The sequence below is a fragment of the Oryctolagus cuniculus genome, chromosome 6, assembly GCF_964237555.1.
Source record: "Oryctolagus cuniculus chromosome 6, mOryCun1.1, whole genome shotgun sequence".
Taxonomy (NCBI): Eukaryota; Metazoa; Chordata; class Mammalia; order Lagomorpha; family Leporidae; genus Oryctolagus; species Oryctolagus cuniculus.
Genome location: NC_091437.1, coordinates 82303519 through 82326658, shown reverse-complemented (window position 1 = coordinate 82326658; position 23140 = coordinate 82303519). Strand labels below are relative to the sequence as shown.

Sequence of the window (23140 nt, the reverse complement as noted above, 5' to 3'; positions counted from 1 at the left end):
AAATAGTTTGCCTGTAGTTCTCTCCGTGGCACAGAATCTGGGGGCCCTTCTGGAAAGCGTCGGGAGGGTGCACCCAGCAACTTCATTTCAGTCGCTGTCACCTGGCGCTCGCTTAGAGATCCCTTTTTCCTCCAAGGAAATAAGAGCGGACTGACTTTTACCTTTTCATGGGTCGTTTTCTGGAGTTGATATTTTCTTTTCTTTTCTTTCTTTCTTTTTTTTTAAGATTTATTTATTTGAAAGGCAGAGTTACAGAGAGACAGAGAAGAAAGAGAGGAAGGAAGGAAGGAAGAAAAAAAAGGGAAAGGAAGAAGGAAAGGTCTTCCCTTGGTTCAGTCCTCATATGGCCACAATGGGTGGAGCTGGGCCTATCTGAAGCCAGGAGCCAGGAGCTTCCTCCTGATCTCCCACGTGGTTGCAGGGGCCCAAGGACTTGGGCTGTCTTCCACTGCTTTCCCAGGCCGTAGCAGAGAGCTGGAGCAGAAGTGGAGCAGCCAGGACTCGAATCTGCACCCACATAGGATGCCAGCACTGCAGGTGGCAGCTTTACCTGCCACGCCACAGTGCTTGCCCCAGGAGTTGACATTATCTTAGGAAAATCCAGACGTTGTCGATTTGTTAATATTTTTTGAATCCATCACTTCAGTGGCGCTGCTGTTGAATGGCCTACAAAGCTTTTAAAATGTATTGCATGGCCAGCGCCGCGGCTCACTAGGCTAATCCTCTGCCTGCGGCACCCGCACTCGGGTTCTAGTCCCGGTCGGGGCACTGGATTCTGTCCCGGTTGCTCCTCTTCCAGTCCAGTTCTCTTCTGTGGTCTGGGAGGGCAGTGGAGAATGGCCCAGGTCCTTGGGCCCTGCACCCGCATAGGAGACCAGGAGGAAGCACCTGGCTCCTGGCTTCAGATCGGCACAGCGCGCTGGCGGTAATGTGCTGGCTGGCCATAGCGGCCACTTGGGGGGTAAAGCAAGGGAAAAAGGAAGACCTTTCTCTCTGTCTCTCTCTCACGGTCTAACTCTGTCAAAAATAAATAAATAAATAAATAAATAAATAAATAAATAAATAACATGTATTGCAGTTCCAGGGAAGAGTTCAGCGTAGTGTAGCAATACTTTCTGTGTCTTTTCTCACCTAACAGTGAGTTTTGGATATTGGGAAGAAAATTTGTTTCTAGTGAAATTTCAATATTTAATGGTGATATCACAGGCTTCTTTGCAAGGTGTTTGACATTTTAGTATTGTTTTTGGAAAAGTTAATAGTGTTGTCATTGTACAATTATGTATCTTGTGTAAGTCTCCTTCCAATCTATCATATTGCTTTATTCTCATTTCTCTTCCCTTCCCTCCTCTCTCCTAGCCTCTCCTTCCCTTCCCTCTTCTTCCTCCACTTCCACCACCTCCTCCTCCTTTTTTTTTGTTACAGTAGAAAGGAATATCAGCTTTCTATCATGAGCTGGTGGATATCAGATGTAATTGACATCAGTGCATTTTTTTCAGATGTGTACTCAAAATAATATTTTTGCCTTTTTCTTTTCACCTCACTTGCTCCGTTACCATGAATAATGCTTATCCTCCTTTGTGTCTAGATGTAAGGTGTGCTTGTGAATAACTGCTTTGTCTTCTCCCAAAGGTGGATGTTTCCCACCAGTTAATAAAACAAGCAGGAGTTTCAGTGAAGTTGATGTACAATGTTTATATCCGTGCTAATAGTAAGCATTTATTCAGTGTATCCCGGATGCTCATATACAGGCCACACATAAGCAACACTAAGAAGTAAACTTTGTTAATGCCCACTTCATAGATGGGAAATCTGAGGCTCATGACATTCCATGGCTTATATAAATTATCTTAGCTTTTGATTTTAGCTGCATCTGTGGGAGACTACATAAAATTTAATAGTGTGTCCTCCTGAGAAAAACATACGATTGTAGACACTTAACAACAGTGAAATATAGCAAGCAGAGTTGAAAAACTTATTTGAGAGGGCCAGCGCCGTGGCTCAACAGGCTAATCCTCTGCCTTGCGGCGCCAGCACACCGGGTTCTAGTCCCGGTCGGGGAGCCGGATTCTGTCCCGGTTGCCCCTCTTCCAGGCCAGCTCTCTGCTGTGGCCAGCGAGTGCAGTGGAGGATGGCCCAAGTGCTTGGGCCCTGCACCCGCATGGGAGACCAGGAGAAGCACCTGGTTCCTGCCATCGGATCAGTGCGGTGCGCCAGCCGCAGCGCACCGGCCGCGACGGCCATTGGAGGGTGAACCAACGAAGAAGGAAGACCTTTCTCTCTGTCTCTCTCACTGTCCACTCTGCCTGTCCAAAAAAAAAAAAAAAACCAAAAACTTATTTGAGAGATAAAGACAAAAATATCTGAAGTACTGAGAACAATCTGTGTGTGTGTGTGCTTTTTCTCACTTATTAGCAAACAATAAGGGAATAACTGCCAAAGATTGTGAGCTGTTTCATTAACACAAAAGCCATGCTTCTGGAATTGTAGATGTTGAAGTCTCTGCCTTAATGTGAAGTGACTGTCGTCTTCTGAGACTTTGAATGTTTATGTGTACATCTTTAGTGTTCAGGCTGGGTGTTGATTGGTGGAATACAAAAATTATGTTCATTTATGTACTGTCAAAGTTGGGGTGGTATCATGTTGCCATCTCCTTTCACTCCTCTGTTGTTTAGGCTGGATGGTAGATGTTCTCGTCATCTAGAAAGTAGACTCAACTCTGCATTTCTTCCCTCTACCCTGCCCTCCCCCAGTGCCTGGAAGCAGAGTATTTAAATGCCTGGTTGTTTTTGAAACCTCACCCAAAACTTTTTGATAAGAAACTTAAATCATATCACACTCAGTGTACTTCCTGATGGAAAGTGACCTTTGAGCAACTGCAAATACTCCTTTATTTTAACCTAGTGCCCTGTGCAAATGAGAAAGGTGTATTTTCTTTTCTCCCTAACTTTCCTGTTTGGCATCTGAGGCCTGAGTTTTCCCATCTACCTTTCATCAGTAAAAGGATATACCAGGAGTCATGTTAGAGCACCCATCCAAGATCAGCGTGACCCCTTCTCCCTCAAAGGACTTTTGGCAATGTCTGGAGACATTTTTAGTTGTCACAACCAGGGGTGGACTGCTGTTAGCATCTATTGAATATTTTTCAAATAACGCACACAATAGTCCCCTATAACCAGGGACTAATCTGGTCCAATTTTTCAGTTGGTGCCCAGGTTGAGAAACTTATACTCCAGAGAAATTAATGAGGTCCTAACAAAAGTGAAGTTTGGTCTGGGGTCTTTGGATTTCCTTTTGTCTTTAAATTTTTCTCGGGGATCTTGGAAGAGTCCCAGGGCAGCTGATTGCTTCTTCATAAATGTTAGCAATGTTTGATATCATTGTGTCAGAGTAATAGTAACTGCAGCCATTTGTGGGACATGGTTCCAGTTATATCCTTGTGGATAATGGTGGCAGTGAAGTGTGAAGACTTGTGGAGCGAGTTTTCCACCTCAGAATAAACTTAGATGTAAATGGTTTTATTGTTTTATTATTGTTGTTGTTGTTATTATTTGAACCACCACCTGCTGCCTTGTGGGGTGTTCATTAGTAAGAAACTGGATTGGCAGCAGAGAGCAGGCCTCAAACTGGGCACTCTGATACAGAATACAGGCATCTTAACTGCTAGGCTAAATGCCTGCCCGGACTTATGGTTTTGATTTTTTAAAAAAAGATTTATTTATTTATTTGAAAGAGTTACAGAGAGAGAGAGAGAGAGAGAGGTCTTCCATCCACTGGTTCACTCCCCAATTGGCTACAATGGCTGGAGCTGCGCCAATCTGGAGCCAGGAGCTTCTTTCAGGTCTCTACGCGGGTGCAGGGGCCCAAAGATTTGGGACATCTTCCACTACTCTCCCAGGCCACAGCAGAGAGCTGGATCAGAAGTGGAGCAACCAGGACTCAAACCGGCTCCCATATGGGATGCTGGCACTGCAGGCAGCAGCTCTACCTGCTATGCCACAGTGCTGGCCCCTATGGTTTTGATTTAATGTACAGAAGACTCCGTTTGAGGAACTCCTGTCCTTGAATTGTTAGAAGTTTTGACGATGAGTTATTTGAAGATAAAGTATAGTACTTCAGTCTGACAGCAATAACTTCGGTGGTTGCCTTCCTTGACCTGTAGGATGAGAATTAAGCTCATTTCTTTTAATGGAAGAACTCATTGGAAATGTTTGAGATGTGCTTATCTGGTACCAAGAATACTTTCTTTGACATCTTACCCAGTAACCAGCTTAGGTGGTCCTGGCCAGTCTTTATCTTCTTTGGGCCACAGTTTGTTCTATAAGATCAGGGTAACTTGTGAGAGGTGCAGATACAAGCACTGCAGGCAGAGAAAAGCAGTAGTCAAAAGAGAAGGCCCAAGAAAAACTATAGCATAGCAAATCCAAGTAACCTGATGAGTTTGGGTAAGATAAACTTCAGGGAATTACTGTGGAAGATTAGAAAGGTAGGCATGTGGGTGCAAACTTGAAATCTGTGCTTAACATGGAGTTGGTCCTTTGTATATAAAATCGAACTAAAAATGAACCATAATGAAGAAGGAGATGGGAAAGGGAGAAGAAGATGGGATGGGAGTAGGGGTGGAAGGGTGAGTATGGGGGAAAGAATTGCCATATTCCTAAAGTTGTATCTATGAAAAAATGCATTCATTAAATAAAAATGTAAACAACAAAAAAAAGGTAGGCATGGGCAAGATTATATTCCAAGCTCAGAAGAGTTTGGACCTCATCTTAAGGCTAATACTGGAGTACCCAAAGGTGGCCAAACTTAACTGACTTTTCTTGAGGTCTGTGATATGACCTAGTTTGGGTTTTTGGCATTTGGAGGTAAATGAGATTAGTTAGGAGAGTGTTAGAATAGGGCATGTGAAAATGAGGACTAGAAACTCAGGCATTGGGACATTTATGCTCAGCTTATTTTGCTTTGCTTCTAACTAGTAGCAGACACTGAATTAAACATTTTAGTGCCTTTTTTTCTTTAATTTGAAAGGGTTATACAGAGAGAGAAGTGGAGGGAGGGAGGGGGAGAGAGAGAGAGATACAGATACTTTCCATCTGCTGGTTCACTCCCCAACTGGCTGCAATAGCTAGAGATGGGCCAGACCAAAGCCAGGATCTTCTTTTCAGTTTCCCACATCAATACCGGCTATCAAGGACTTGGACCATGTTCTGCTGCTTCCTCGGGTGCATTAACAGAGACCTGGATGGGAAGTGGAGTGGCCAGATCTCGAACTGGTGCCTATATGAGATGCCAGCATCACAGGAGATAGCCTAACCCATTATGCCCCAAGGCCAGCCCCGAGGGATGCTTCTTTGTACCTTTGGAAAGTAGTGATTGCATGCCTACTGTATTGGTCAGGATAATCCAGAGAAGCAACCGATAGGGATTTCTAACAAAGAATTTCTCTCTTGATTATGGAGGCTGAGACCCAGGAAAGCTAGTGCAATGATTTTGTCCAGGTCTAAAGTCATAAGAACCAGGGAGCCAGTGATGTGAAGTCTCAGTCCAGTGGCAGGAGAAGACTGATGTGTCGGTGAGGCAGAAGAAGGGATGAGTTCTCTCTCTCCCTCCCCATTTTGTTCTAATCAGGCCCTAAAAGGATTATGTGATGCCCATGCACATTTAGGAGGGCAGTCTACTTTACTGTGTCCACTGGTTCAAACACAAAACTCACCAGAAACAGTGCCATGAACACACCTAGAAATGATGTTTAGCTAAATATCTAGGTACCTCTTGATCCAGTCAAGTTGACATAAAATTAACCATCACCCTTAGTGTGAGGTTGGCACTATTTGAGATATTATATTCAAAAACTTACTAGTACATAATGATTTATGGAGAGATTCAGTAAATGTTTGATTCCTCCTTAATGAGTTAACCCAAAATCCCTTCAAACCCTAAAGTAGCTGAGCTACCATACTAAAACCAGTAGTTATGTTTTGGGACCTTGAGTTTGGACAATACCGATGAAAAATAGTTTCTTTCCCCTTTCTTTTGCCTGAGGTACAAGTGAGCCCCAATACATGTATATGCTTATATGTACATATATTATATAAATATAATCAAATATAATCTTTAAATAGACAGGCTTGTTCTAAAAATATTTGAATTTGCAAAGTATGAGTCCTAACATGACTATGCTAAATCAGGCATTATTTGACATAGAGACTGAACAATTTATGCTTTTGAATTATGGACCATCCCTCTTATTCTAGATTCTGTTCTCATTGCTAATACCGCCTTTAAGCTGTGCTTCCCCTTCAGATATGTATGTATCATTCCTACTGTTTTATGCTGCAAATTATTGCTTGTGTTTCCCCTAACTCCCTCCCTGTTATAATTTTTATTCCTCAGAGTTGCTGGTGCAAGGTTCAAGTATAGAGAAAGAGAATCAACTAAATTGAATCAAACATGTAAATTTTTTCTGCCTCTTATACTGCTTGGGAATATTTACTTTGCTATAAAAGAGAAAAAGCATTAGTTGGGAAGAACTGAGTAGGCAGTGCTATGGTAACAACCCCAAATCTCAGAAGCCTGGTTCTCCCACGCTGTTGTCTTCCATGTAGTCACTCTGTGACCCATTTGTGTTTGTTGATGTGTGGTTCTTACTGTCAACATGGAAGAGGAGGAGAAGAAATTGGAGACCTGAGCAGGGTCGCTGGTTTCATGCTCAGCCAGGAAGTGATATGCAGCCACATTTTTGTCCATGTTTCATATGTCTACATCTTTGTCCATATTTCATTGGCCAGAACTCTGCCATGTGCCTCTGACTGCAAGGGAAATGGGACGTAAAGTCTTCCATATACCCAGGAAAAGACTAATGATAACTGGAAAGTGAGCAGTAGAAATGCTTAGGAGGCAAATTAACATAAAGAAATCCATATTTGCTACATATACAGGCTAACACAGAATATGAGAATGTTTAGATAGTTGCTAGGTATGTGTTAAAACTGCAAGATGAGTTATTAAGCGTGACCATAGCCTAAGGTCAGACCATAGCCCAAGGTCTGTTTTCAGATTTCCAGAAACCTTCTAGGCTTATCCTGCTAAAATCATAGGTTCTCTGAAAGCTGCATTTTTGGGCTGGCATCATGGTATGATGGGTTAAGCCACCGCCTTCGATGCCAGCCTCCATATGGGCACTAGTTCGAGTCTTGGCTGTTCTACCCCCAATCCAGTTCCTTGCTGATGGGAAAGCAGCAGAGGATGGCCCAAGTCCTTGGGGCCCTGCATCCACAAGACAGACACAGATGAAGCTCCTAGCCCCAGCTCTTGGCGGCCATTTGGGGAGTAAGCCAGCGGATGGAAGATCTCTTTCTTTCTCTCTAACTCTGCCTTTAAAATAAATGCTTTTTTCTTTTAAAAAAAAAAAAAAGCTGTATTTTTCCCCCCATTTATACCACAGAGGGCTTCTTCAGGAGGATTGGTTGACTGAGGCTATTTGGATAGGTATGGGCTCTATGTGAGCTGGAAGCTCATTTGTTATTCTTAAATTCCCTATTGAGGTCTGTAACAGGCAGTCGGGATGAGGGATGAGAGCAGGGAGGGTGGTAGATTGAGTGGAACGTGATTATGGTGGAAGAAATGGAAAACTGCACTGGCTAAAAATAGTATTTCACTCTAGAAGAATTTATTGAGCACCTACTTCCAGGGGTGGTCAACCTTTTTTCTGCCAAGGGCCATTTGGATATTTATAACCTCATTTGTGGGCCATACAAAATTACCAACTTAAAATTAGCCTGCTGTAGATTTACTAACTTTAGTCCTGCCTGTGGTTGCCTTGGCAGGGTCCAGACCAAATGATTGGGTGGTCCTTTTACAGCCTGTGGGCCAAATGTTCCCCACCCCTTTATGGGGCTGGAGCTACAAAAATGAAAGAAAAAAAAAAAAAAACTGTGTCTGTGTCCTTGTACTCTCACAGAGCTGGTGTTCTAGGTAGTCAAGATAGACAGCAAACATGTAACAGAAGGTGGTTCAAATACTGATCAGGGATTTGAAGAAGCCAAAAAGAATCATGTGGAGAAAGTAACTATGATCTTGGTTTATCTGTAGTAAACAGAAAAGGCCACACTGAGGCTATGACATTTGAGCTGAGACCTGAATGATAAGAAACAGGTTAAAATGTAGAGATCTGGGCAAATGTACAGCTAGACAGGCCAAGGAACCATAAGAAAACTACTAAGTCCAGGATGCAGAGTAAAGGAAACAAATAGGGGCTAGCATTGTGGTGCAGCAGGTAAAGCTGCAGCCTGTGATGCCAGCATTCCATATAGACACCTGTTAGGGTCCCAGCTGCTCTGTTTCTGATCCAGCTCCCTGCCAATGTGCCTGGGAAAGCAACAGAAGATAGCCCAAGTTCCTAGGCCCTTGCTAACGTGGGAGACCTAGTTAAAGATCTTGGCTTCAATATGGCCATTTGTGGAGTGAACCAGCAGATGGAAGAACTCTCTCTCTTTCTTGCTCTCATTCTTGCCCTCTTTCTACCTTTCAAGTAATGTAAATATATCCTTTTTTTTTTCTTCTTTTTTTTGAAGAAATAAATAGAGTTCCCTGGATAACAGTTCCTGGGGTCAGATCTTTTAGGATTGGCCTTGTAGATGATGGTGATGGTAAGGAATGTGGATTTTGTCTTTGTATAATGAAAAACTATGGGAAGGTTTTAAACTGGGAGTTTTAAACTGATCTGATTTACAAAGATGACAGTTTACTGAGTTGAGAAGGGAAGCTTTAGTAAGGGTAGTGATATTGTCTGTTTTGTTCATTGTTGAAGCAGGTCCACAAAGCTGTTTATGAAGTATGTAGTAATCCAATAGTTGTTGAATGGGTGAGTGCCCTATAGAAGGCAAGAAAAATCTGAGGTTTTATGTAGAAACCCAAGTGAGAGATGGAGGCTTAAAGTAGGATTTTCTTGGAAGATACATATTTATTTATTTAAAATATTTATTTATTTGAAAGTCAGAATTACACAGAGAGAGAAGGAGAGGCAGAGAGAGAAAGAGAGGTCTTCCATCTGCTGTTTTACTTCCCAGATGGCTACAACAGCTGAAGCTGCGCCAATCTGAAGCCAGGAGCCAGGAGTTTCTTCCAGGTCTCCCATGCAGGTACAGGGGCCCAAGGACTTGGGCCATCTTCTACTGCTTTCCCAGCCATAGCAGAGAGCTGGATTGGAAGTGGAGCGTTTGGGACTCAAACCAGTGTCCATATAGGATGCTGGCACTACAGGTGACGGCTTTATCTGCTATGCCACAGTGCAGGCCCTGATAGATGCATATTTAAAACTTGGAGGTAGAATCCAGGACTTATTGGTCTGATGTGGAATATGGAAAAGGACTGAGAAAGATACCCTAGTTTTGACCTCAGCAGCTGGTGGAGGGGCATTTACATTGGTGGGTAGTGGATTTATTAAATTTACAGATGTCTTTTGGTAGTGGCAGGTTGTAACTAGCAGTATGCAAAAGCAGACTGAGTATTTATGTAATGTTCTTGTTTGTTTGTTTGTTTCTCCCTCACCTCATTCCCAGTGCATATTTTTCAAATAATAAGTTTATAACATGTTAGTTATTTTTCACTTGAGAGTAAATGGTGAAGTTGATTTGAATTATAAGCAAAAATCTAATAATAAGGCTCAGTAGTTGCCAGTCAGACTTGGCACTATCATTTTTGTAAAATGAAGTTATCAAGGCCCAACATGAACTGTATTGTCTTTCTGAGATTCTTTTTTTTTTTTTTAAAGATTTATTTATTTATTTGAGAGGTAGAATTGCAAGGAGAGGGAGAGACAGAAAGGTCTTCCATCTGCAGGTTCACGGCTTCTTTCATTTTTCAGAGGTAGTCTAGTGTTATCACTGAAAGTGTGACCTCTGAAGCCAAAATGCTTCATCAGTGCCATGGTTTTAATTATTCTATATTAAAATAAGTCACACTAGAGGAGGATGTTTGGATAAGCAGGCTGCCTTTGGAATGCCTGCATCCTATATGAGAGTGCCTAGGTTCAAGTCTCAGTTCCTCTCCAGGTTCTAATTTCTTGCTAATGCTCACCCTGGGAGGCACACGTTGACAGCTCAAGTGCTTGAGTCTCTGCCATCTATTCAGGAGGACCTGGATTGTGTTCTTGTCTCTGCTTCTCAAATAAATAAGTAAAAATTTTAAAATGTGTTAATAATATGGTAGAGATAATCACCACACCATGATATTCTCTCCCTTTTTCCTTTCCTCCAAAAGATGGGTCTTCTGGCTTTTACTCTACCATGTAAATTTCAGAAATAGTTAAAAAAAAAACACAAGAAATAGCTTGTCCAAATTCCGAAAAAAAGGAAAAAAAAATTAAGAATTTAGGTTGATTTGGATTAAATATAGTTTACTGATGATAAAATTGACATTTTTATTGATCATAAAACTGGCATTTTTACTTTTTAAAAAGATTATTATTATTATTATTGAAAGGCAGAGTGACAGAGAGAAGGGAGCGAGAGGCACTGAGAATCTTTTCCAGGTAACTGCAAGAGCCAGGTTTAGGCCAGGCTAAAACCGGAAGTCAGGAACTCCAAGTACTTGGACTATATTCTGCTTCCTTCTCAGGCACATTACCAGGAAGCTAAATCAGAAGCAGAGCAACCAGGACTCTAACTGGAACTCTGATATAGGATATCAGTACTATAATAAGCACATATGCCACATCATCAACCCCTTTACTGTTTTTTGTCTTTCTATCCATTAAAATGGGATTTTTGTTAAGGCTTTTGTTCATACCTTTAAAAAATTATTTTTGGAAAGTCAGAGTTACAGAGAGAAGGAGACAGAGATCTTCCATCCATTGGTTCACCCTCCAAATGACCACAATGGCCAGGGATGGGCCAGGCTGAAGCCAGGAGACTGAAGCTTCTTCTGGGTCTCCCACGTGGGTGGCAGGGGCCCAAACACTGGGGCCATCTTGTGCTGCTTTCTTGCACATTAGCAGGGTGCTGGATCAGAAATAGAGCAGCCAGGACTTGAATTGGTGCCCATATGGGATGCTGGTGCTGCAGATATGGGCTTAACCCACTCTGTTCCAGCTCTGGCCCCTGTGTCTATTAATAGTTTAATTTTTCTCTATGTATTACATGTTGCATAATCTTTTCCCAAGTACTTTCTTTCTGTTATTTCAAATGGTTTTCTTTTATTTTTAAGATTTATTTGAAAGAGCAACAGAGAAAGAAAGAAAAAGAGGGGGGAAGGGGAGAGGGAGAGAAAGATATGAGATGGCTAGTATCACAAGTGGTAGCTTAACCCTCGAGCCACAATGCTCGCCCTTTAAATGGTTTCCTATTTTTTAGAGAATTAAATAACTACTGGTTGCTAATCTATAATCAGTTGATTGATAAATATTTATCTTCTATCCAGCAACTTTGTTTTTAATTCTATGATTTATCTGTGAGTTCTTTTGGATTTTCTCAGTGCTCAGTCCACCAACTTGCATATTATGGCTTCGTTTTTTCCTTTCAGATCTTCATATTCCTCAGACACACCCTCCATTCCCCTTTAGCTTATTGCAATGACTAGCACCGCTGCACATTGTCAGTAGAGGTGATGATGGATGGCACCTGTCTGTTGGCCTACAAGGTCCTCACCTCCAGTGCCTTTCACCTTGGCTCATCCTGTCCTTGAGGCCTTCTAACACACCAGGTATACTCTCACCTCAGTCTTTGCATTTGTTTATTGGTGAGTAGGAGGGCACTTCTTCTAGATTCTTGCCAGGTTCCCTTCTTTTAGGTCTTCACTCAGATACCACCTTTGCAGTGATGGCTTTCCTTAGAACATTTTCATCACTCTGGTGATATACCTTTACCTACTTGCTATTCATCTCGTCCCCACCACCTAACCCAGGCAACCATTAATTTGTGTCCATAGATTTGCCTATTTGGGTATTGTGCATTAATAGACTCATACTGTTTATGTCATGTCTTACTGATTTCACAAAGCAAGGGCCTCAACTATGCTCGACCATGAATCGATACTTCAGTGCTATTTATGACTGAGTAACTTTCCATCATATGGATGTACTAGAATATATTTAATCCATGCATCAATTGATGGATATTAGGTAGTTTGCAATTTTTTGTTATGAATAATCCTAGCCACGTGTCATAAAGAGTTACTCTTCCTCTCCTCTCCAGTGATATACTTCCAAGTCCCTCCCTGCTTTATTTTTTCTCTCTACTGCTATCCAGCATACTGGGTATTACTTAGGTATCTTGTGTATTGTTTGTCTCCACCAGAATCTAAGTTCCACAACAGCAGATACTTTTGTTTCAAACTTCAGATCCTCGGACTGTGTCTGTATATAGTAGGCAATCAATAAACATTTGTTGAATTAATAAAGGCAGCATTTGATGAATTGGGTATTTACTGTGCTCTGTGCTAAGAAATAGTTTATGATTTAAATGGTTTGATATAACCTTCTCTGTGAGAATTCGGGATGTTTCAGGGAGCATTCCAGAGATTACTGTAAGTTGTAGGGGTTTTGTCCTGTTGGTGGCAGCTTCCTCATTCACTGTCAGTGCAGTGATTACTCTGGCTCAGCATCATATGGTCTAGGCATGGCATCACTTGGCATACGATATGATGACTTGTCCTGGAAGGAGGCTTGTCCTGCTTAGGCTGTCAGTTCCTAAGTGAAGCCTACATTTCAGGGACATTTTTCTTGTGTGTATGTGTTGTGATCTGATAAATGAAGTTTTCTGATGAGGCAGTGTCCAAATAAGGTAATAAAGTGCCATCGGGACTGGTATTGTGGTGCAGTGCACTATGATGCCATTTGTGGTGCTGGCATCTCATAGGCTTGGCTGCTCCACTTCCAGTCCAGCTCCATGCTATGTGCCTTGGAAAGCAATTGAGGATGGGTCAAGTACTTGGGCCCCCTGCTACCCATGTGTGAGACCCAGATGGAGGTCTGGCCTCTGATTTTGGCCTGGATTAGCTCTGGCTATTGAAGCCATTTGGGAAATGAACCAGCAGTTGGAAGATCTCTCTCTCAGCCTTTCAAATCAAAAAATCTGGAGCCAGAGCTGTGGCATAGTGGGTACTTGCAGTGCTGGCATCCTGTATGGGCACTGGTTTGAGTCCTGGCTGCTTAGCTCCCTGCTAAAGTCCTTGGGAAAGCAGCAGAAGATGGCCGGAGTACTTGGGCCCCTGCACCCATGTGGGAGGCACGAAAGAGGCTTCTGGCTCCTGGCCTCAGATTGGCCCAGCTCTGGCCATTGTGACAATTTGGGGAGTGAACCAGTGGATGGAAGATTTTTCTTTTTTTCCTCTCTCTCTGTAACTCTGTCTTTCAAATAAATAAATAAATCTTTAAAAAAAAAATCAAATCTAAAAAAAAAAAAAAGAAACTGAAGTCCATTCTGAGATATGCTGTTTTTTTCTGAGGTTTCAAAGTAAAAGCTGCCATTTTAAAGTATGCATTAAGAAGCCTACTGTTTAAAGTGGTGATTTTCCATGGAGCAGGGGCATATTTGGCAGTCTAGATGCTTGTGGTTGTCACTTCTAAAGAGTGGTGCTGCTAGCATCTAGTGGCATGTAGCTGAAGATACTGTTAAACATCATGCAGTGCACAGAACAGCCCTACAATGAGGACCTGTACTGTCCAAGCTGTCATTAGTGTCCAGGCTGAGAAATCTCTGGTTTAAAGGAATATACAGTTTATTCTTTTGTAGACAGGATGCTAATAAAAAGTACTCATCTTTATGGTAAGTCAGATTGTGTATGCTTTTAATTTTGTTCATTACTAAGTGAAAAGTAGACAATGTGACCTCACCGCCTGATCCTGTGACACATTTTTGGAGTATAGGAAAAAAGAAGATTGAGTACATTGTGTACTTTTTGATTTCTTCTTTCATCCCTTTTGATTTCTTCTTTCATCTGTATTTAGATTTGATGATCTGCTAGTGTTGATTACTGTTTGGTCGTTTCCAGGTTTCTTTTTCCTTATGGAACAAAAGTAGAATTTAGATGACCATAAAGTACCTCTAAATAAACAAAAATGAGAAATTACTTTCCATTTATGTGATTTTATCTGAAATGTTTTCTCTTTAATGTTTTATCAAGTACTGATTTTTTTTCGATGCAGATAAATACTGAAGAACATGTGGATGCAACTGATCAGGAGGTTATCTTGTGGGATCGTAAGATTCCTGAGGATATACTGAAGGAAATAACTACCTCTAAAGAGGTACCTGCAGAAAGTGTTACTGTCTGGATTGACCCACTGGATGCCACACAGGAATATACAGGTGATTTTAAAAGAAATCTCAGACTTTAGAGTGCCATTTCATGTTAGAAAATTAGAACTGAAGCAGAGTATGTACATGGTAGTAGATACTTGCAAGTATCAGAAAATTTTTCCACTTAGATTTTTGCGACAGAAACCTTGATAAATGCAACCTTTTTAAGCCTCAGACCACTCTGTTATGGCATACTCCTGTGGGTATTTCTGGCTCACTGATTCTTAAATGAAGGAACATTTTTATTAGTAGCAACTAAATGGTTTTTCTATTAGATACCTGTTACTGAGAAAATTTATTCAGCCAGAATATAATATTTACCTCAGGTATGGAGAATTTAGGTTATCGCATGTCTGTATGGCCTTGAAATTCACAGTAGTAAATCCTGGGTATTCAGAAAGCAAGTAGGTAGAAAATAGTATTACATTCTCTACCTCCCCTCTCCATTCTTGTTAGCTAGTCCTAGTTCAGTTTTAATTTCTGTGAGTTCTCTGTTGTTGTTACTTACCCTGAGATATCTAATTCTTGTGTTTTCTCTTTTCTCATGGTAAATATGTAAAAGTTACCTGTTTGTTTGTTCTACTGTATGGTAAGCTCCCTACTTTCTAGTGTTTATGCACTGAACTTGAACCATCATAAATACTCATCAGTAGTCAACTATCTGGAAATCAGGGAGAAGGCACAAGTAGTATGTGTGTGTGTGTGTGTGTGTATTTGTATATACATATATATGTAAGATATATATACATTTGTATTTGTATGTACATATATACATATATTTGTAAGAAATATATTTGTATATATATGTAAGAGATATATATCTTAAAGTAACTGAAATTATAAGTAATGCATTACAGAAGTGTATAATAAAAATATGGAATATTAAGGAGTTTGTTTATAAAAAGTTTTTCCCTAAATTAGACTGGCCTGGTCATATTATAACATTTAGTGAAGTGGGACTGTTTTAGCTGCCTAATCTGATTTTTAAACTTACTACTGAAACTAAAAATTAATTTATACCTAAAGATGAATACTTAATTATTGTTTATATTATACAGATGAGGAAATTGAATTTAAGTCATTTTCCCAAAGACATGCTGCTAATAATGTAGGTAATCTGCCTATAGAATGAGACCTGCTAGCTACTCCCTTAAACTGGCTATTATGCCTAAACATTGTTTGCTTGAGGATATTGTTTTCCTGAAACTTCCTGCACTTAAAATTTGAATGAAATAAGGTATAACATTGTATCTTGAATTTATGCACATTACTTGACATTTGTCTGTGTGTTGTTTTGTTTTACTTACAGAGGATCTGCGAAAGTATGTCACTACTATGGTGTGCGTAGCTGTAAATGGTAAACCTGTTCTAGGAGTCATACATAAACCCTTTTCTGAATATACAGGTATGACATAGGCAATAGTGTTCAGAAGTTAATGTTATTGAATTTTATTGATACAATTTGCTATCATATCAGAGTCACATGCGTAACTTGTTAATTATTGAAGTCGTTCCATTACCTTAACCCCACCTCTTCCCAAGATACAGTGAAGATTTTCTGATGTGTACTGATAATACATGACAAAGCAGAGCTTTCTGAACTCTGTTTAGGGAACAGATATTGTTGAAAGAAGTGAGACATTCGTAGTGTGTGGGAGGGCACCAGTGGGCACAAACTGCCCTATAGCTGAATTCCTGTTTATCTAATGTTTTTGCTGGGGATGAGGTTCAGGGCTCTTGTACTTTGGATTCTTTGTGGCTGCTGAGAGCCACTCTTGAGTTGCCCTAGCCAAATTGTTGTCATGGGGAAATGAGCTTGATTTTATTATAGTTAAGGGTGTTAGTATCAAAATTGGAGAAGTGGGTTTCACTAAAAAAGCCTCAGGAGTCTGCTTACTCGTCGGATAGGCCTAGACGTCCTCCAGAGCTTCTTCAGACCCTTTTTTCCAGACTCCTTGATGCAGTTATGTTCGATAGCTTTCTCCAGGTAGCATTTCAGATCCAGGGTGGTCACACTGGGAGTGAAGGTATGGAAAGCCATGCCAAGGAGCTTCCCATTCAGCTCAGGAGCAGCTTTGCCCACAGCCTTGCCCATGTCAGCAGATACAGGGACACCATTTTGGTATCACTGCAGCTGTTACATTGCAGTTTGGCAGAGAGGACAGCTATGGTTTTCAGATAGCAGTGATAGGATCAGTTCTGGCCAAGAGTTCACTCCATTCGGATTGTGAGGGAGAGGGAAACAGCGGTGTAAGCAGCATTGCTGACAATCTGAAGGGAATTGTTATACTTTTAAGTGGTAACTCCCATCAGTAATAGAGGGTAAAGATTATGTGGCCCTTGGCTCCACTCTTTTCTGAGATGACAAAATAATAATATCCACTTTGCCAGTGTTGAAAACAGCTCTAAAGACCCGTTATAGTTGATTGAGTAATGCCTCTCCAAATTCACGTCCATCCCTGTATTGATTTCCTATGGCTGCCATCATAATTTAAAAAACAAAAACCAAAAATCAAAAACAAAATCCTCAAACTACACTTTTTTAAAGATTTATTTATTTATTTGAAAGGCAGAGTTAGTGAGAGAGAGAGATCTTCCATCCCTGGTTCACTCCTCAAATGGCTGCCACAGCTGGGCTTGGCCAAAACCAGGAGCCTGGAACTCCATCCAGGACTCCCACATGTGGGCCATCTTCCACTGCTTCCTCAGACACTTTAGTATGGAGCTGGATTGGAGGTGGAGCAGATGGGACTGGAATCATAGCTCATTTGGGATGCTGGCATCACAGTCAGCAGCTTAATCCCACTGTACCACAATGCCAGCCCCAACTCTGTATCTTTAACTGCAGTAGTGTAGGCTCTCACAGTGGAGGGTAGGTGTCTAAAATCAAGGTGTTGGCCAAGCCATGTTTTTTCTGAAACTCTAAAGGATAATCCTTCTGTGTGTTTCTTTTAGCATCTGTTAATTGACCAGCAGCCCATAGAGTTCCTTGACTTTTGAACATATCGCTTCTCTGCCTCTTTTACCACATGGCTTTCTTTCTGTGTTGTGTGTCTTTGTTCATCTATGTTTCTTCTCTCACTATAATGACACCAGTCATGTTTGGATTAAGGGTTCACCCTACTCCAGTATAACTTCATCTTAACCAATTACATCTGCGATGATCCTGTTTCTAATTAATGTCAGATTCCGAGGTTCTGGGTTAATACTTCAGCGTATCTTTCTGTAGAACAAAACACAGAAAGCTAGGTAAGTTTCAAAATGAAATCACACTGGATTTAAGTAGGCCCTTAAACCAATGAGTGTCCTGTTTCTTAAACAGGAAAAACACAGATATACATAGGTGGGATAAGACAGTATGAGGGTAGAAGCAGGGATTGAATTAGTGCCTTTAATAAACCAAGGATTGTTAGCAGCCTCCAGAAACTAGGCATGAAGTATTAGAATATCTTCTCTCTTGGCCGGTGCCACGGCTCAATAGGCTAATCCTCCGCCTAGCGGCTCCAGCACACCGGGTTCTAGTCCTGGTCAGGGCGCCGGATTCTGTCCAGTTGCCCCTCTTCCAGGCCAGCTCTCTGCTGTGGCCAGGGAGTGCAGTGGAGGATGGCCCAAGTCCTTGGGCCCTGCACCCTATGGGAGACCAGGAAAAAGCACCTGGCTCCTGGCTTCGGATCAGCGTGGTGCGGCAGCCATTGGAGGGTGAACCAATGGCAAAAGGAAGACCTTTCTCTCTGTCTCTCTCTCTCTCACTGTCCACTCTGCCTGTCAAAAATAAAATAAATAAATAAATAAAAAGAATTTCTTCTCTCTCAGAGCCTCTGGAAGGAACCAACCCTGCCAGCACCTGGCTTTCAGACTTCTGGCCTTCAGAACTGTGAGAAAACAATTTCTCTTGTTGTTAGCTGCCACATTTGTGGTAACTTACTGTGGCAGCCCTAGGAAACTAACACACCTGGCATCCTGTTCAGCTGTCATTTATTCCAGCCATCCCCATTGTTTCTCAGGTGTGACCAACACTGCACCAAAAGACCAGTGGTCAAGTTGGAAAGAAACAGAGGGACAAGGTTAAGTTTTGAATGCTGTAAGATTATTTGCTCTGCCAAATAATTGTGGATCCCAAATGCAGGCTGCTCTGAGATGGGCTAAATATATACTTAAGTATTGACTCTGCATTTCAGACTCATATCTGCTAATTGACCTGTATCTCCTTTTCATAATTCAGATGGCTGTTTTTTAAAAAAAATATTTATTTGATAGGCAGAGAGATGGAGAGACAAATAGAGATACCATCTGCTGTTTCATTCCCCAAATGCCTGTGACAACCAGGGAGTGTCCAAGGCTGAAGCTGCAAGTCAGGAACCCAATTCTGATCTCCTGTGTGAATGGTAGGGACCCAACTACTTGAGCCATCATTACTGCCTCCCAGGGTCTACTGGCAGGAGGCTTGAGTCAGGAATCTGAAACAGAAATGGAACCCAGACACTCCAGTGTGGGATATAAGCATCTTAACCACCATGCCAAACATCTGCCCCTCAGATAGTTTCTGAAGCTGACAGTTTGATAAAGCTGTGAAGGGCTTATAACATTGCTATGATACTGTGCCCTAAGATTAATTGTAGGGGCCAGTGCTGTGGCACAGTAGGTGTGTGCCAGTTCTAGTCCTGGCTGCTCCACTTCTGATCCAGCTCTCTGCTATGGCCTGGGAAAGCAGTAGAAGATGGCCCAAGTCCTTGGGCCCCTGCACCCACGTGGGAGACTCAGAAGAAGCTCCTGGCTCCTGGCTTTGAATAGGCGCAGCTCTGGCCATTGCAGCCATTTGGGGAGTGAAGCAGCGGATGGAAGACCTTTATGTCTGTCCCTCTCACTGTCTGTAGCTCTATCTCTCAAATAAATAAATGAAATCTTTAAAAAAATAAAATAATTATATGCATATAATTCCTTTTATGACTTATGGGTGATTTTCACATGTTTTCCTTTGATCTTGACAGGGTTAGGGTACAGGTTAGGCTGGTAATTTAAGCTGATTGTAATGTATATCAATGTATAAGAAGTTGAACAAAATGGTTTATTTCTCTGTCCTGTATGTGAGCCGCCCAGGTCAGCTCCCTGACCCCTGGGCATGCAGGTTCTTTGCTGTGCTCTTTCTTCCCTCTCTGTACTATTAAGGATGGCTCGGCACATCCTCTGTATTCCACCAATTGAGAGGGTAGAAAGGGAGACATGGGGGTCATGTCCACTAAGGATTCGAATTGTAATTTATATGCATCACTTCACTTCACATCCCATTGATCAAAACATAGGTAGAACTCAGTCACAAGTGACACTAGGAAATGTAGACTTTGTTGAAATAGTGGCTCATGCAGACTAAACTTCAGGATTTCTGTCACTCAAGAAAAATGGGTAAAGTTGATATTGAAGTATGGCTTTGCTTGTAAACTCAGTGTCACTTATGAGGGAGGAACTCATACTTAAAATTAGTACGTCCACTTTACAGATGAGAAAATGATACGGAAGAACTTAGTGCATTCCTCAAAGTCATCCAGGTAAATTAGTGGCGGAATCAGCCCCAAGATTTTTATGCAGATTAGTGTATCACACTACTTAAGAATTCCATAATTCTTAGTTTTTGTGTCGTATTCAACAATTTGCAATATTTAATGTTTTCTTATTTGAATTTGATAGCTACATGACAGGAAGAGATGTTATCCTTTTTTTTTAGATCAGCAGATGGGTCCAGCAGATAATTTTTTTTTAACTTTATTTAAGTATTTGAAAGAGAGAGAGAGAGAACAAATGTGTGCCCTCCCATATACTGGTTTACTTCCCAAAAGACTGTGTCAGCCAGGAGCCAAGGACTCATATCCTGGTCTACCATGTGAGTGGTAGAGAGCCATCATGACTTTTTCCCAAAGTAAAAGAGTAAGTTTAAGCTCACCCATTGAATCTCTATATCATCTCATTGACTGGATGTCACGTGGCAAATGGAGCCTGCTACTCCAAAGGTAATTGAGAAACTTGATGAAGAAAATAAAGAAGAAATTGATATTAGGCAGGCAAATAGATTTCACATCATTTAAGTCTTTTTTTCCACATCTAATCATATGAAGGGGGCAGAATAAGGATAATAAAATGCCCATTTTTAAAATACCTTATTCTGTAATAATATGTGCCCAGTACCTCTAGGCTACACACTTTAAAATAAGCACTTAGGAACAAGTTGTTTCCAAAAATGTCTTTCCAAGTTGGTAATAAAGTGCCCATTTTTCTATGATGCAGCTTGCTTGCTTAGTATGCTGGAACATACAAATGCTTGCTAGTCAGCAAACATTCTAAAAGAGTAAGTAGGTCCATAAATGTTTGTGTGGGTGGACCTTCCATCCCTGAATCGAAGACTTGTTTGCCTTGTGCCCTCCTTTTGGACTGTTTGCAGATTCAGACTCTGTATTGATGCTGGCAGAGTACCAGTGGAACAGTATTGCATATTTACCAGAACTTAGCTATGCTTGACTACAATAGGAACTAAATAGTATTGTTGTTGGCAGTGATTGGAGTAAAGCTGATCAAAATTCTCTTCAGACTTAATTAGAATGAATTGCTTGAGTTAAAATTCTTGGAAGCAAGAGATACTCAATTAGTATTTTAATGAAGTAGTATATAAATTCAAGACATTTTCTATACAGTAACAGTACTGTTTAAGAAACAATGTATAAAGTAAGTATAATGTATTAGTGGAAATTTATAGCTATTAAAAATAAATTATGGTGTCAAGTCTGTGCAGCAGTGTGCCAACTACTTTTTATTTTCCACTTGGCTTTTTTAGCATATCTTACCAATAAAATAAACACATTGTATGGCTGCTGTTGACCTTACCACTTTTACCTCATCATCAGTAGTCATTTAAGTGCATACTATTGGCAGTTTTATTTTAGGCACTTGAAATAACTTTGTCCATCCAGATGTTACAGATGAATGCATTGAATTTATATAACAAGAAGTACATTTTCAAAAACATTAAGTTAGTAATTCTTATCTAAAAATTATTCTAGTAGTATCTAAGTACTCATTTTCTTGCACAAGACTGACCTCTACAGATAAAGCATTGTAAATTCACTTCTTAGTAAAACCTTGTATTTTGAACATATATAAACAATGTTAGGGTTTCTGGGTTTTTTGTCTTCCTCATTCCAAAAGAAAAAAAAACCTTTTACGAATAATCTCACATTTCTTTAGCTGTAACAGATGATGATGTTTTTATATTTGTGCTGCTTTTTTAAATGCCCATGTACTTATAAGACAATTAACAAGGCTCATAAAATTTTATTCCTATATACTGAATATTCATCTCTAAAAATTAAGGAAATATTTCTACATAATAATAGTATTGTTAACATAAGAATTAAAAATTATTCCCTAAGGCACTTGATACTCAGAATTTCCCAGTTGTTGCTAAAGTGCATTTTTTAGCTGTTAGTTACTACTAAGACTCAGTTAAGACACAAACATTTCTTCTTTTTTTTTTTTTAAAGATTTTATTTATTTGAGAGGTAGAGCCACAGACAGTGAGAGGGAGAGACAGAAAGGTCTTCCATCCAATGGTTCACTCCCCAAAGGGCCGCAACAACCGGAGCTGCGCCAATCCGAAGCCAGGAGCTGCGAGCTTCCTCCGGGTCTCCTACACGGGAACAGGGGCCCAAGCACCCGGGCCATCTTCCACTGCTTTCCCAGGCCACAGCGGAGAGCTGGATTGGAAGAGGGGCAGCCGGAACTAGAACCAGCGCCCATATGGGATGCTGGCGCTGCAGGGGGAGGATTAACCTGCGCCATGGTGCCGGCCCCCCCTTTTTTTGACAGGCAGAGTGGGCAGTGAGAGACAGAGAGAAAGGTCTTTCTTCGCCCTTGGTTCACCCTCCACTGACTGCCGCGGTCAGTGCGCTACAGCTGGCGTACCACACTGATCCGAAGGCAGGAGCCAGGTGCTTCTCCTGGTCTCCCATGGGGTGCAGGGCCCAAGGACTTGGGCCATCCTCCACTGCACTCCCTGGCCACAGCAGAGAGCTGGCCTGGAAGAGGGGCAACCGGGACAGAATCCGGCGCCCGACCGGGACTAGAACCCCGTGTGCCTGTGCCGCAAGGTGGAGGATTAGCCTTGTGAGCCACAGCGCTGGCCCCCCCCCCTTTTTTTTAAAAGAGAATTTATTTTTTTAAGAACTTTTATTTAATACATATAAATTTTGAAACTACAACTTTTGGATTATAGTGGTTTTCCCCCCCATAACCACCCTCCCACCCGCAAACCATCCCATCTCTTACTTCTTCTCCCATCCCATTCACATCAAGATTCATTTTTAGTTATCAACTTAGTATACATCAAGTAAAGATTTGAACAGTTTACACCCACACAGACACACAAAGTATAAAGTACTGTTTGAAGACTAGATTTACCATTAATTAGCATAGTACAACACATTAAGGACAGAGATCGTACATGGGGAATACATGCACAGTGATTCCTGTTGTTAACAATTGACACACTTATTTATGATGTCAGTAATCACCCGAGGCTCTTGTCATGAGCTGCCAAGACACAAACATTTCTTATAGTTGTTTGATTATTTTAAATTTCTTAATCTAGAACATCCTCCAGGACCACTTTTCCTCTCATGAGATTCACGTTTTGAGAACAGGTTGTTTCTCCTGTGGAATGTTCTGCCTTTTAGATTTGTGTGATTGTTTCCTCAGGGTATCATTTAATTTGTTTTATATCCTCTTTTTCCTAAAATATGCAAATTAGATTTGAAGCTTTGATTGGATTGAGTTTATGAATTTTTCTGTCAAGAATACGTTGT

At 41.1% G+C, this 23140-nt stretch overlaps 1 protein-coding gene across 1 annotated transcript in view; it reads left to right on the top strand.

The window, feature by feature from the left end:
* BPNT2 (3'(2'), 5'-bisphosphate nucleotidase 2) overlaps nt 1–23140 on the top strand; it is a 35189-nt gene that overhangs the window by 1188 nt on the left and 10861 nt on the right. Inside the window, exons 2-3 of the mRNA XM_002710504.5 lie at nt 14141–14303; nt 15604–15699. Coding sequence (XP_002710550.2) covers nt 14141–14303; nt 15604–15699 — 259 coding nt within the window. The remainder of the gene's footprint in view (nt 1–14140; nt 14304–15603; nt 15700–23140) is intronic.